Raw genomic sequence first — 16321 nt, 5'->3', positions numbered from 1 at the left:
ATCGAATCACTGGAAGTATTGCATCATCTTCCTCCATGTGGGTGTCACCTCTTCTCCAGGCATTGCATCATCTTTTCCTTTGTCACAGTGACTCAGCAGTCACACAGCTGTTCATTATGGCAGGTCATTAATGTTACATTCAATAACTGTTCAGGTCTATAAAATTTACAATATCTTGACACGTTCTGGCCTCCACTCCTCTCTCTTTCTCTCTCCCTCTCACTTGCTCTCTCTGCTTCTGGTCCTTCTGACTCCTCGTCTCCTTCCTTTTCTCTTCCCCTCATGTCTGATGTGGGTGGGTGAGTTTCTCCTTTCTTCCTTTGTCCCCTTTCCCCTCTTCACTGGCTTGGGCTCCCTCTACTTTCTTTGGGCGGAGGGCAGGACCCTCTTGCCCCCTTTCACCCACGCGGCTCTTGTGAGCCTCTTCTTCCCCCTTTAGGGGTCCTGAAGAGGGAACTGAAGAAGCCCCTTCTGCCTTGGGGAAATTTGGAAAGGGAAAATCAAATGAAAGATGTGATTATTAATCTCAAGGAGCGCAGGGCTCTTTAATCCGTGGATTGACCTCGAGGTTGCCTTGGCAAAACCACCACAGACTGGCATAGCTAGTGCATTAAAAATCCTCCTTCACTTTGAACTGGGCTGGTATTATGCTATCTTCTTCTCCTTCTGTTGCTGCTTCTGTTGCTGCTTTATTGGGCTAGCAGGGCTTTGAGTAGACCCATTGAAATAAATGAAATGCAGAAACACACTCCCTTCATTTTTGCCAGCTCTTCCTTTGGCTGGACTAGAGAGGGACCCCATCTTTAGGTTGTCATCCTGAATCTACCTTCCTAGAAGTAGGTCCCTCTGATCCTCTTGAAAGGGGTTGCCGGGCATTTGTAGTTTTCGATGTAAAAACAAGACATAACAACAACAACAAAAAACACCCTGCTAACCTTCTGGGAAACGAAGCAAAGAAGGAAGGTGAATTATTGGCCCATCAACCCACCCCACCCCCAAAGGAGGGGCAACTTTTTATTTTTAGAGCTATGAAGCCCAGATGTGTAGAAAATATGTCTTTTTCAAAGAATGCATCACACATCAGCTTCGCAGACACTGTCCAGCCATCTCATCCTCGGTTGTCCCCTTCTCCTCTTGCCTTCACACTTTCCCAACATCAGGGTCTTTTCCAGGGAGTCTTTTCTTCTTATTAGATGGCCAAAGTACTGGAGCCTCAGCTTCAGGATCTGTCCTTCCAGGGAGCACTCAGGGTTGATTTCCTTTAGAACAGATAGGTTTGTTCTCCTTGCAGTTCAGGGGACTCTCAAGAGCCTCCTCCAGCACCACAATTCAAAAGCATCACTTCTTCGGCGGTCAGCCTTCTTTAGGGTATCGTTGATATTTCTTCTGGCAATCTTAATTCCGTCTTCGGATTTCTCCAGTCCAGCCTTTCGCATGATGTATTCTGCATATAAACTAAATAAGCCAGGGTACAATATACAGCTTTGTCGTACTCCTTCCCCACTTTTGAACCAATCAGTTCTTCCATATCCAGTTCTAATTGTTGCTTACTGTCCCACGTATAGGTTTCTCAGGAGACAGATAAGGTGGTCAGGCACTCCCATTTCTTTAAGGACTTGCCATAGTTTGCTGTGGTCCACACAGTCAACGGCTTTTGCATAGTCAATGAAGCAGAAGTAGATTTTTTTTCTCGAACTCTCTTGCTTTCTTCATAATCCAGCGCAAGTTAGCAATTTGGTTTTTAGTTCCTCTTCCCCTTCGGAATCCAGCTTGTACTTCTGGGAGTTCTCGGTCCACATACTGCTGAAGCCTACCTTGTAGGATTTTGAGCATAACCTTGCTAGCGTGTGAAATGAGTGCAATTGTCCGGTAGTTGGAGCATTCTTTGGCACTGCCCTTCTTTGGTATTGGGATGTAGACTGATCTTTTCCAATCCTCTGGCCACTGTTGAGTTTTCCAAATTTGCTGGCATATTGAATGTAGCACCTTAACAGCATCATCTTTTAAGATTTTAAATAGTTCCACTGGAATGCCATCACCTCCACTGGCCTTGTTGCTACCCAGGCTTTCTAAGGCCCACTTGACTTCGCTCTCCAGGATGTCTGGCTCAAGGTCAGCAACTACATTGTCTGGGTTGTACGGGATATCCAAATCTTTCTGATATAATTCCTCTGTGTATTCTTGCCACCTCTTCTTGACGTCTTCTGCTTTTGTTAGGTCCCTCCCATTTTTGTCTTTTATCATGTTCATCTTTGCGCAAAATGTTCCTCTAATATCTCCAATTTTCCTGAACAGATCTCTGGTCTTTCCTTTTCTGTTATTTTCCTCTATTTCTTTGCATTGTTCATTTAAGAAGGCCCTCTTGTCTCTCCTGGCTATTCTTTGGAAGTCTGCATTCAATTTTCTGTAACTTTCCCTATCTCCCTTGCATTTTGCTTCCCTTCTCCTCTTTGCTATTTCTAAGGCCTCGTTGGACAGCCACTTTGCTTTCTTGCATTTCCTTTTCTTTGGGATGGTTTTTGTTGCTGCCTCCTGTACAATGTTACAAGCTTCTATCCAAAGTTCTTCAGGCAATCTGTCCACCAAATCTAAATCTGTTCTTCACTTCCATTGTGTATTCATACTGGATTTGATTTAGATTATACCTGAGTAGCCCAGTGGTTTTTTCCTACTCTCTGCAGTTTAAGCTTGAATTTTGGTATGAGACACTGATGATCAGAGTCACAATCAGCTCCAGGTCTTGTTTTTGCTGACTGTATAGAGCTTCTCCATCTTTGGCTGCAGAGAATATAGTCAATCTGATTTCGATGTTGCCCATCTGGTGATTTCCATGTGTAGAGTCGCCTCTTGTGTTGTTGGAAAAGAGTGTTTATGATGACCAGTTTGTCCTCTTGACAAAACTCTATTAGCCTTTGTCCTGCTTCGTTCTGAACTCCAAGGCCAAACTTCCCTGTTGTTCCTTTTATCTCTTGGCTCCCTACTTTAGCATTCCAGTCCCCTGTAATGAGAAGAACATGTTTCTTTTGTGTGAGTTCTAGAAGGTGTTGTAAATCTTCATAAAATTGTTCAATTTCAGTTGTTGGTTGGTGCATAAACTTGGATTACTGTGATGTTGAAAGGTCTGCCTTGGATTCGTATTGATATCATTCTATCATTTTTGAGATTATATCCCATTACGGCTTTTCCCACTCTTTTGTTGACTATGAGGGCTACTCCATTCCTTCTACGGGATTCTTGCCCACAGTAGTAGATATGATAATCATCTGAGCTGAATTCGCCCATTTCCGTCCATTTTAGTTCACTGACGCCCAGGAACTCACTTCTGTGTCCAATCAGCACAGATGTTGCATCACCCCTGAGCAATTATGACTCAGCACTTTAACACACCTGAACATCATGGCTGCTCATTAAGACAGTGGTACTACTCAGGCCTGTAAATTTTTTACTTTGACACACCTGACAGATGTGCTTTGACTATATTTCTGCCTTGAGCAGGGGGTTGGACTTGATGGCCTTGTGGGCCCCTTCCAACTTCACTTTTCCATGATTCTATGGTTCTGTCTTGTGTTTGGCTCCTGGGCAGCATTCCTTAATGGGCCACCTGGTAGTTGAAAGGTGAGGGGCTGGAAGGTGTGAAATATATTAGCCTCTGACTTAATATAAATGTCAAGAGAGAATTTATATAGGAAATAACATGTAGAATAAGATTTTGTACTTCAAGACTAGGAATAAAATCACTTTCAGCCATATCCTCTCTTTTTAAATTCTGACAATTGAATCAATGCTGAATTTAAATCTGCTTCTCTTTGCATAGCCATTCCTGGGCTCGGAGATGAGCAAAAAGCAACAAACAAAGGCAAAAGTGTAGATAGGGCACATACAAATAACCCCCAAATAATAAGAACCACAATTCCAATTACAACGTATCATAGGGTGGAGAAATCCAGCATCCATGGAGCTATCCAAGCCCAATCCCATGAACCTGAATTCAACCCTTTTATCCCTATCATCACGATTCCTGCCAATCAAGTCTGCTCACACATCATTGATAATTACTAGTCCTCTGGGGGCATCCTGTGATTTTGGATAGACTTTGTTTGCAAGCACCTGGAGTCTCTTCAGCACTCTCCCAATACCAATCATGTACTTACAGGATGTATACAGAATTGCAGTCTGGCAGCATAACAGGATAGCATTCATCACAGAATGAAGATACATCTACTGTACAGGTTCACATATATACTCATGCACATCTGCCTGTGGCCAATCACGTCAAACATTACATCATGTATGAGTCAGTACTCATGAGTCATCATGACTCAGCATTACTACACACCTGTTCGTCATGGCTGCTTATTAATACACCTTGTTCTGTTCAGGCCTGGAAATTATACTTGACATTATGCAAGACCAACCCCATGAACCTGAATTCAACTCGTTTGGCCCTGTCATCACCATTCCTGCCAATGAACTCTGCTAACACATCATGATCCCATACTAGTCCTTTTGAGGTGTTCTGGCACATAAAACATGTTTGATTTATATTAGGCACACAGGCCGCCACGATGCAGGAGCATCCTATCAGTGGCTAACGTCTGTTGCAAAACCATATTCTTCAGGGAAACTACTTCAGACTGTAATTTTGCTTCCCTCTCCATAGTGACATTCTCCAATAGATCTATGGCTCCTGAAGTCTTCTATACAAGTTCTGCCAAGGTGTGATTGTTTTTGTAGATTCTGCCGCCTCTACTGCTGGAAACAAAGGCTTCTTCCTACTTGACTCTCTGTGGACCATTTCCAGGCCTCCAGACAAGACCCTATTGCTGACCTGTATGGCTCGAGGAGAAGAACGTGGATCTCATTGAATACCTTCTCCAAGAAGGGCCGTTTGGGCAGCAGAATCTGCCCAAGGTCATCTGTCGTGAAGACAGATGTCTCATCTGTGGGTAGTTTGCCCTTCAGAAACCAAAGGGTTTTTGATCTGGAGGACGATAGTAGACTGAACTCACAGTGATTCTGTGATCACTGGATTCTACCCCTTTTTTGACCCAGATGGCCACCCCACCTCCCACACGCCCCCTCCCTATCCTTCCTGGATAGGCTGGGACTGCAGAATCGATGAGGGCCGCTGTATCGATGTTCCATCTAGCCTCCCAATGTTCCAGCTCTCCCTTCTTTGCTCAGATGCTTCAGGCATTTCTGTAAAAGCACCTGCGAATGGGGTCCCCCCCAAAAAGGGTGGCTTGTTTCTTTTTTCCTATTGAGAGCTACTTGCGATGAGGACACACCCATGACACTTTTGCCCAAGTTGCAGGTAGTCGTGCAGGGGACCCTTGGTGCAAAACATGGGATAGCCCCTAACCCACTGCTGTCTTCCTGACTGCATGCTGGCTTTTTGTTTTGAGCCTGCCAAACCTCTTCCTCAAAGGACACGAGAGGCAGGATCTGGGGCCCTGGCTTCCTCCCCGCCCCTGCTGAACTCGATGGCAGGAGGCAAGGACTGATAACGTGACCCCATCTGCAAGAGAATGTGCAGCATTCAGAATTCATAATATTTAATTTCGCTGGGGTCAGATACCTTCTCCATTTTAATGTATAAATGTTGGTCTTTATTCTGCCTGATGTGGTTTATCAAATACTTTTTTCCTCTCACATGCCTTGGTTTAGGTCTCTCACTCTGGAGCCAGAGGTTACGGAGTTCACTTCTCTTCTAGCTCTGCAGTTCTAAGATTCTATTAACTCAGTACCTGTTTCCCTGGCCATCTCTGCTTCCTCTCCTGTTTTCAGAAATGCCTCATGATTCTCTACCCATAAGAGCATCTTACAAATTCTACATCCCATCCCGTTCATGGACCTGTCCTTTCTCTTCTCCCGCTGAAGGATAATCTCTGCAGACTTTGTCTGTTCCCTGCATTGACCACTTACTACTTAACTGTCCTTTTCCAACACTGTCCTTCCCCCCCTTGGTCTTCATTTTTTGCTAACCAATGCTTTAATTCAAATATATGTTTTTTTTTTAAATAAACGTTAAGAAGATCCTTTCTAATTTTCTTGAAAATTCACGACAGTCATTGGGGAGGATTCAAAAGAGAATTAAAAAATTGAACTTTGGTAGTTTTCATTTTAGACGAGACAATTCGAGCAAAGTGTGATGGCTGATCTTCCTATAATCATTTAAGTTATTTTTCATCTCTAATTTCAAATATTCAAAATTTTACTTTTTAAAATCTTTTAATTTTAGTAACATTTATTCCTCCTTATCGTAGTCTATATAGTAATAATATTTTTCCTCCTTCTATTAAAAAAGTATCCTTAAGATGCATCTAGAACACTGTTTCCCAACCTTTTTTCAGTCGTAACCCCCTTGTATAATTGCTACGTAACATACAATTTTCATTAAAAGGCATTTTAATGGGATAATGACCTCAAATGAAAATAGAGTTTTCAGAATAGAATTATACACTAATAATTAAGGAAGGGCTGCATATCTGCCTCTACTAAATAAAAATTGAAAAGGATATTAAGTTAATATACTTTGAATTTGAGTTACCTTTTTGGGTGTGGAAATGTTCCTTCCTTCATAACTCCTCTCCCCAAAAGGTTTTTTAGTGAAGTGCCCCTCCCATCTCAAGGCCAAAGGAACAACCTCAGGTCCAGCCTCACGCCCACCCTGTTTCTCCTCCCTCACCTTTTTGCCTATATTTCCTTCCTCCTCCTTGACTCAGTCTGAGCCAGAATGTGTTTCTCCTTATCCCAGCAGCTTTCTGAAGTGGTTGTTCCTCTTCTTTTTCTTATCTACCAGATGATGAACAGGAGGAGAAGAAATGCCCAGGAACACCTGGGGCATCAGGTGCAGGAAGACAGAAACAAGGAGGAAAACAGAGAATTGAAAATGCAACTGGGAAGGAATGGATGTCACATGAAAGATCTCACACAGGGGAGAAACCAAATAAATGCATGTCACCTGAGTAGACATCAAAGAACTCACACTGGGGAAAAACCATATACATGCATGAAATGTGGGAAAAGCTTCAGTTGCAGCAGTGCCCTGAGTTCACATCATAGAACTCACACTGGAGAGAAACCATATAAATGCATGGAATGTGGGAAGAGCTTCAGTCAGAGAAGTCACCTGAGTACACATCAAAGTACTCACACTGGAGAGAAACCATATAAATGCATGGAATGTGGGAAGAGCTTCAGTCGCAGCAGTGCCCTGGCTCTACATCATAGAACTCACACTGGGGAGAAACCATATACATGCATAGAATGTGGGAAGGACTTCAGTCAACGCTGTCACCTGATTTCACATCAAAGTACTCACACTGGAGAGAAACCATATAAATGCATGGAATGTGGGAAGAGCTTCAGTCACAGCAGTACCCTGGGTTCACATCATAGAATTCACACTGGGGAGAAACCATATACATGCATGGAATGTGGGAAGGACTTCAGTCGACGCTGTCACCTGATTTCACATCAAAGTACTCACACTGGAGAGAAACCATATAAATGCATGGAATGTGGGAAGAGCTTCAGTCAGAGCAGTCACCTGAGTACACATCAAAGTACTCACACTGGAAAGAAACCATATAAATGCATGGTATGTGGGAAGAGCTTCAGTCACAGCAGTCACCTGAGTTCACATCAAAGAACTCACAGTGGGGAGAAACCATATAAATGCATGGAATGTGGGAAGAGCTTCAGTCAGAGCAGTCACCTGAGTACACATCAAAGTACTCACACTGGAAAGAAACCATATAAATGCATGGTATGTGGGAAGAGCTTCAGTCACAGCAGTCACCTGAGTTCACATCAAAGAACTCACACTGGGGAGAAACCATATACATGCATGGAATGTGGGAAGGACTTCAGTCAACGCTGTCACCTGATTTCACATCAAAGTACTCATACTGGAGAGAAACCATATAAATGCATGGAATGTGGGAAGAGCTTCAGTCAGAGCAGTCACCTGGGTACACATCAAAGTACTCACACTGGGGAGAAACCATATAAATGCATGGAATGTGGAAAGAGCTTCAGTCACAGCAGTGCCCTGGGTCGACATCATAGAACTCACACTGGGGAGAAACCATATACATGCATAGAATGTGGGAAGGACTTCAGTCAACGCTGTCACCTGATTTCACATCAAAGTACTCACACTGGAGAGAAACCATATAAATGCATGGAATGTGGAAAGAGCTTCAGTTGCAGCAGTGCCCTGGGTTCACATCATAGAACTCACACTGGGGAGAAACCATATGCATGCATGGAATGTGGGAAGGACTTCAGTCAGAGCAGTCACCTGAGTACACATCAAAGTACTCACACTGGGGAGAAACCATATAAATGCATGGAATGTGGGAAGGACTTCAGTCACAGCAGTGCCCTGAGTTCACATCATAGAACTCACACTGGGCAAAACCATATAAATGCATGGAATGTGGAAAGAGCTTCAGTTATACCAAAAACCTTAGGTCCCATTTAAAAATGCACTCTGGGGAGAAAAAATAGAAATACACAGAATGTACGTAGAGCCTCATTAGGACCAGTTATCTTTTTTCATATCCAATCATATCGTTGCATTGAATATGGAAAGTCTGAATTAGAATAATAGCCTTAGCTATTATTGTCAGAATGACCTCTACCTAAAGAGCTAAGGATCGTGGGTCAGGGAGTAATTGTGGGTGCAAAACAACATACTTAGTGCTTGAGGCAAGTCCTTTAGCCCTCAGAAGTGTGTAGTAGAAGCCCCATGGACAAGCCCGGCCGTAAAAGAAACCTTTGCTTACTTTCAAACCAATAAACAATTAATTGAGTGCTTCCTTAGACAGCACAACTGCCTGAGCATGTAGGACCTCTCAGTATTACAGTAGCAATTAGTGACCTTCTCAAATCCTCACTAGATTCAGGTTTAATCCTGCTGTTCAAGAGAACAGTCCTCTGCTGAAGAATTATATTTGTTTTTATTAAGATAATAAAATAGTTTCATTAGAATACACTTGTAGCTTTAAAGACTTAAGCATTAGACATATCCATCTGTTACAATGATTAAAAGAAGTCTACGATTTCTAAGTAAAATAATAACTAGAACCTAAGTTATCTTTGCTCTCACTACATGTTAATTCTACAAGATCCATCCAACACCATCGATCTGTCTGTCAAAGAAAATTACAGGCCTGAGCAGAATGGAGTATGTTAATGAGAATCCATAATGAACAGTGCTGATGAAACTCATGGCTGATGCAACTCGGATGATATAATTTGTGATCAGATTGGTTCTATATGTGTATATAAGTGTGAATTGTACAGTCAGTTGTATCTTCCTGCTTGAAGATCACTTCTACATACTATGCTGCCAGATTGCTGTAAATACTGCTGTTAATACACGTTGCTGAAGGAAATGCTGCTGGACTGTGGGAGTTATTCTGGACTGCGATTTACTCTGCTAAAACCGTGATTTCCGCTAAGAGATGCTGACACTGTCACGTACAGGAACAACCATTTTTCTACAGGTCTCTTGAACACCTTTTATGACGCTTCCAAACTGTTAACCAATTAAGTCCAAGTGGGTGTAACTTAGTTCACTGCCCACATTTTATTTTATTTATTTATTTATTTGATTTTTACCCCGCCCCTCTAGACAGCGTCTCCTCGGGGCGGCTTACATAGGCTAAAACAGATTAAAAGAACATATAAATAACATATATAATACAATAATTATAATCAATATTATTCAACATGGCTACAACTCAAAAAACAGAAGAAAAGGAAAGAAAAAATAACTTAGTTGACTGGGGGGAAGGCCTGTTTGAATAACCAGGTTTTTAGTTGGCTTTTAAAAGCACCCAGCGAGGGTGCCAGCCGAATTTCAGTGGGGGGTGTATTCCAAAGCCGATGGGCGACCGCCGAGAAGGCCCGGTTTCTTGTTTTCTCCTTCCGGGCCTCCCTCGGCGTCAAACCCCTCAGCCGACCCCCCTGGCTAGGTCGGGTGATTCGGGTAGATCTGGGCCGGAGGAGGCGATCTGAAAAATATTGAGGTCCCAAACAATTAAGGGCTTTATATGTGATCATTAGCACTTTGAAGTCAATGCGGAAACGAATAGGTAACCAGTGCAGTGCAACCAGAGTGGGGGAGATATGCTGAAATTTTCTCACCCCACTAATAAGCCTGGCTGCTGCATTCTGGACCATCTGAAGTTTCCGCATGAGCCTCAAAGGCAGCCCCACGTAGAGTGCATTAGAATGGTCTAATCTCGAGATTACGAGCGCATGGACTAGAGTAATGAGGGCCCCCCGATCAAGATATGGACGCAGCTGGGCAATCCGCCATAGATGAAAATAGGCGGAGTGGACCACGGACGCCACGTGGGTTTCCATGGTAAGCGCCGGGTCCAGATGTATCCCCAAGCTGCGGACCTCGCTCTTTGCGGCAAGGGTCGTCCCTCCAAAAGAGAGGGAGTCGCCTATGCCGCTGACGGGAGGGCCACCCACCCTCAAGACCTCCGTCTTGTCCAGGTTCAGCCTCAATCCACTTGACTGCATCCATTCCAGTACAGTGTCCAGGCAGCGCTGAAGGGACTGGACGGCATCCACTGAAGTTGGAGTAAAGGAGATGTAGAGCACGAGAAGATCCAAGTCAAGGTGGCTTATCTTTATGCTATGTTTCATCTTCTCTGGGCCTCTTTGGCCTTGCTTCCTTAGCTTCATGCCAGGCAAAGAAACACTGCATAACAACCACAAAACGAAGCATCCACACCAGAATCAAAGAACATGAGAGACACTGCAGACTAAACAACCAGAAAAATCTGCAGTAGCTGAACATGCCCTAAAACAAACTGGACATGAAATTCTATTTCAAAATACTGAAATACTGGACAACACCAGCAATCATTATGTCAGACTGCACAGGGAAGCCATTGAAATCCACAAGCACCAACGGAACTTCAACAAGAAAGAGGAAAGTTTGAAACTCAAGAAAACATGGCTCCCAGCTCTCAAAAATACAGAGTGCAAAAGGTCAACAAACTCCACCCAGCCACAAGGACAGGGGATTACTACACACCCCAGGATGTTTCCCCAAGCAGCGTTCAAGGGTTGGAAGAGCATCCACATCAGTTGGAAAAAAGGAGAGGTAAAGCTGGGTGTCATCAACATACTGATGCAACCAGGCCCCACAATTCCGGATGACCTCACCCAGCAGCCTCAGATAGATAATAAATAGCATTGGCAAGATGATCGACCCTTGAGGAATCCCACAGTTGAGGATCCATAGGGTAGAAGTCATCTTGCCAAGCTGCCCTCTCTGGTGACGGTCCCCCAATAATAACTGCCAGGGGGTTGCCCAAATTTCTCTTGAAATCTTCCAGTGTTGGAGAGCTCACCCACTCATTCTACCCCTCCTCTGAAGGACAGACTTTCAAATATTTGAAAAGGGCTCTCCTATCACCCCTCAGCCTTCTTTTCTCAAGGCTAAAGTCTCAAGGTCTCCCATGCCCTCAAGGAGACACTCATTAAGACCATCCATAAAAAACGAGCTTGGTGGCAGATGATACTAACAGTGACTGACTTGTCGCCAACGTTCCTATTGTAAGCAAGCTGGTGGAGAGAGTGGCAGCCGATCCGCTTCAGGCTCTCCCGGAGGAGAGGTATGGCCTAAACCCATCCCAGTCTGGGCTCTGGCCACATCACGGCGCAGAGACGGCATGGGTCACCCTGCAAGATGACCTGAGGGGGCCTAACAGGGGCAAAATGTCCCTGCTGGTCTTCCTTGATCTCCTGGGGAGGCTCTCTGGGTTGGGGATCGGTGGCCTGGCTCTGGACCTTCCTGGAGGACCGCCCTTGGAGAACACCATGAGGGGAGCTGGTTTCTCTCCCCTGGGTCCTCAGTTGTGGGCAGCCTCTGGGGTCGATTATCTACCCATGGCTGTTTAACATTGATATGAGATATGATATGCTGGCCTGTCCCTCGAGCGCTGCCTGGCTGCTGTCGTGAGGTGGACGAGGGACAACTAACTTGAGGCCGAACCCAGACAAGATGGAGGTTCTCCGGTTGTCTGTGGTCTGGGTGGTTCTCTTTCCTTTGGTGGGGCCACCCACTCTGCCAGGGACGATGGGCACAGTTTGAGACATAGGTGGTCAGTGAACGATCCGATAGCCTCCAGGGTCTGATCCACCTGTTTCCATGTTAGATTGTTAACTGGACACCTAGGTCTCTCACCACATTGGTCCATGGACAGGTAGACCCAAGAATAGACTACTGCCATGCTTTTTATGTGGGGCTGCCCATGAGGCTGCTCAGGAAACTCCAGCATGCCCAGAACGTGGTGGCCAGACTCGTGGGTGGAGTTCATGAATACCACCATGTCTCCCCAGTTCTGCCTGCCTTGCACAGGTTACCTGTCCACTTCCGAGCCAGTTTCAGGGTGATAGTTCCAACCTCTAAAGCTCTAAGCGGTTTGACCTGGCTGGACACCTTTTTTCCGGTGAGAACTGCCCAGGTGGGATGTCTTGAGGGTCTTGGCCCCGAGAGAGACGCCTGGAGGAAGAAAAATAGGGGGTGGGACTTTTCAAGGGTAGAACCGCTATTATTGAATCAACTACCCCCCCCGGGACATTTGCCTGGCCCCCTCACTGCTAATATTTAAAACATCTCTAAAAACGTTGTTGTTGAGACAGGCATTTCCATCAATGGAAACCCATTGAAATTACCGGGTTCAAGATATCTGCACTGCCATTTTAATACCGTGTTTCCCCGAGAACAAGACAGGGTATTGTTTTAATTTTTGCTCCAAAAAAATAATAATAATCAGTAGATCTTATTTTCAGGAGATGTTTCATTTTTTTTTTCATTTACAACCATCTACATTGATTCAAATACAGTCATGTCATCTTCTTCTGATTGCTGCACGAGGGTGGAAGGAGGGTTTTCACTTCACTGGGACTTATTTTGGGGGGTAGGGCTTGCTTGACAAGCACTCTGAAAAATCATACTAGGGCTCATTTTCAGGTTAGGTCTTATTTTCGGGGAAATGGTACATAATTGTTCAGCTGTTATGTATTTTTGTGATGGGTTGTGGGTTTTTCCCCCCTCAATTTTTTATTCTTCTCAATGGGGGTAGGATTTTGGGGAAGAGAATTAACGTTAGGGGTAGATGTGGATGTCAATCATTCAAACATGGCATGTGTTAATTTTTAAAATGTGCAACTTGGCAATGGCTGGGAATAACAGAGAAAAGACAAAGTATCAGATATCAACACCATCTAAGACCACAGCATTGTGATCACATTGCAAGTGTATTTGCCAATTGAAAGTAAAAAATTGTAGGCAACGTAAACATGGATTATAGGATGGATTTCCTATACTTTCCTGAGCTTAGGAGAGGATTCAGTTCATTGCAGACTTCCCCCCTCCCAAATTGTATACTTCCTGATATTTGCCTTCATCTTGCTTGTGAATTGATGCAAGATGCTTCCTTATTCGTTGTTCATCATGCTTAAAGCATCACTTTTAAATGATGTCAACCCCCTTTGCATACTCAATTGTTTTCAACTGTAAACGGGGTCTTTCATTGTCGCAATGTCACCTGGGTTCCTTTTCCAGGAGAAAGGCAGGGCGAAGATGTTTTAAATAAATAAATAAATAGTGTTACAGTCAACTGGCTGCTCACGGTCAGCCTTTGATCCCAGCGGATCCTGGCAGCCCGCTCAAGACTGACTCAGCCTTCCATCCTTTCAAGGTCGGCAAAAGGCGCTTCCAGCTTGTTCGGGGTGGGGACGATGTGTAGCCTGCCTCATTAAATGGTAAACCGCCCAGAGAGGGCTTTAAGCCACCAAGACTCAGGGGGCGGGTGGCCATGGGAAAGCCCCCTTTGAACACCTCCTGTACCTCAGGAACCCTATTCGCGGAGCCCCAAAAGTTGAACGTTGAACGAAAGAGCTCAGCAAATCTCCTGTCATTGAACAGCCAGCCCTTGTCCAGCTTTTGCGATCTCAGGGCTGTGGCTCCTTCCTCCCTCCCTCCTTCCCAGATTTATTTTCAGTGGAGAAAATTTCCTTTTTTGGAGCCTGACGGCCAGGATTCTCCCCCTGGAGAGAACTGGGAAGATAAGAGATCGGACTCTGTAGCTTCCAGGGTTCGGGCACTCACCAACTCCCGAGGTCACAGATTCCATTGTTGTACTTCTCTAACAGTTAAGAAGTATTCGCGAAGGCTTTCACGGCCGGGATCTAATAGTTGTTGTGGGTTTTTCGGGCTTCTTGGCCGTGTTCTGAAAGTGGTTCTTCTTAACGTTTCGCCAGTCTCTGTGGCTGGCATCTTTAGAGGACAGCAAACTGCTCAGGTGAAGGAAGATTAGGGAACAGAGAGGAGCTATCGCCAAGGAGCAAGAGGCCCGTGGAGAATGGCATTTAGAAGAAGTGAGGAAGATGGGGCGTTTCCTGGACCTTGGGGTGACCGGACCAGAGAGGGAGACCCGTCCTGGGGGTGGATGGGAGATGAAGAGACCCTCCCGCTTCTGAGTCCGCTTGACCCAGGTTCGGGAACCGAGGGTCAGGGAAGAGTTTGCGCCGGTCCGTGGGACCAGACTTTGGGAAACGTTCCAGAAGAAAGCTTTTTGTTACCCTTGCAAGAGCCGTTGCTCGAACAACAGACACAGTTAAATAAACATGTTATGGTTGAAACCCCGTTGGGGGAAATAATAAATGACAAGTTATCTGATCAAGCGTCTGCTGGTGTTTTATTAAAGAAAAGGGAAGCTCAACCTAACAACCTTTCACAAACGTAACAGCCATTAACAACCACTATATAAAAAATGCAACAATAACAGTAAGGGAGTGTGAGGGGTTTTTGTCCATTTCAGACCCCTCCCGGCCGTTGCCCCTTGCTTTGGGGAGCCTGGCCAAAAACGAAAGGGGAGAATCAAATCATTTCACTACGCCCAGAATGGATGCACAGCTGAATGCTTTGGGTCTGTGGCTGCAGAGCCAGAGGTTGCGAGTTCGATTCCCCCACTGTGCCTCCTCGACAGGGGGCGGTTTGGGCTCCATCATCAAGAGGGTCGCTTCCAGCCCTGCCATTTTAAGATGATTATACAAGCCGAGCTCACAATCTCGGGTGTGTGTAGTGAGGGGAGTCAGACCCACAAACACACCCTCAAATAATAAACCTGTGGCTGGATTATTACTCCGGATCTACAACCACATCAATTGGGGGTTTGAGAAGAGAATTTGAACCCAGGTCTCTGGAGTCTGTGGGACAACAATCAGAGAGACTTGCTTACATCATCATCATCACCACCACCATCACTGTCGATAACGTTAGGCTTCATGAATCGTGGCATGGAATGGATCCTTGTTCAGAGAGGACGAGGGTCCCCCTCCTAGCCTGGGGTGTCCCTCATTGCTCTGCCCCCTTTCCACAGTCCCATTTAAAACCAAAGGGGGTGATACCTCTGGAGCTCCCCTTCTCCCCAACCCTGCCCTTCCCCCCCCATCCGGGCTCCCCTGCCCACTGCACCTGCCCTATAAACGCCCCCCACTCCCCTGGCGACCCTTGCCAAAGGTGCCCCGGCTTAAGGCGGGGTGGGGGTGGTGATGCCTCATCATCTCCTCCTCGTCCTCCCTTCCCATCATCTCCCCCTCCTCCTTCCTCCCCATCATCTCCTCCTCCTCCCCATAATCTCCTCCTCCTCCCTTGCCATCATCTCCTCCTCCTCCTTCCTCCCCATCATCTCCTCCTCCCTTCCCATCATCTTCTCCTCCTCCTTCCTCCCCATCGTCTCCTCCTCCTCCTTCTCCCCCATCATCTCCTCCTCGTCCTCCCTTCCCATCTCCTCCTCATCCTTCCTCCCCATCATCTCCTCCTCCTCCCTTCCCATCATCTCCTCCTTCCTCCCCATCATCTCCTCCTCGTCCTCTGGTGCGTCTGAGAGCCGGACTCTGACGGCAACATCGGGAGCCCCAAAGCTCAGCCCCCTCCCCAAAATGTGGGGAGGCGCTTCCTGCCCCAAGCTTTGCTGGGCTGCCCTGTGTCTGGCCGGTGTGTGTGTGTATGTTTCTGTGTGTGTGTGTGTGTCTGCGTGTGTGTTGGTCAAAGTTTTGCACACACCCCGCCCAACAATCATCCTCCTTCCACCCTCCTTTCCCAGTTTCACCAATGCTCACCAATGCAAAATATTATTATTAATAATAATGGTTTTTTAAAATTCTACTTTTGCCAGCTGCCTTTGGTCCCCTCATGGAAAGGAAGGAAGGAAGGAAGGAAAGGGAGGGAGGGAGGAAAGAGCAAAACACACAACAGAGGCACCCTAGCCAAACC

The 16321-nt window shown here is 45.6% G+C and overlaps 2 protein-coding genes across 13 annotated transcripts in view; one reads left to right on the top strand and one right to left on the bottom strand.

Moving 5' to 3' along the window:
• Positions 1–9407, top strand: part of LOC144587225 (uncharacterized) — a 45642-nt gene extending 36235 nt beyond the window's left edge. For all 12 annotated transcript variants that reach the window (XM_078387132.1, XM_078387129.1, XM_078387134.1 and 9 more), the window contains one exon: positions 6803–9407. In XM_078387132.1, coding sequence (XP_078243258.1) covers positions 6803–8491 — 1689 coding nt within the window. In that variant the 3' untranslated portion in view covers positions 8492–9407. The remainder of the gene's footprint in view (positions 1–6802) is intronic.
• Positions 1–16321, bottom strand: part of LOC144587199 (uncharacterized) — a 263842-nt gene that overhangs the window by 154934 nt on the left and 92587 nt on the right. The window lies entirely within an intron of this gene.

This window comes from Pogona vitticeps, chromosome 2 (genome assembly GCF_051106095.1).
Source record: "Pogona vitticeps strain Pit_001003342236 chromosome 2, PviZW2.1, whole genome shotgun sequence".
Classification (NCBI taxonomy): domain Eukaryota; kingdom Metazoa; phylum Chordata; class Lepidosauria; order Squamata; family Agamidae; genus Pogona; species Pogona vitticeps.
The sequence above is the reverse complement of the archived record's forward strand: the minus strand, read 5'-3'. Positions and strand labels throughout refer to the sequence as shown.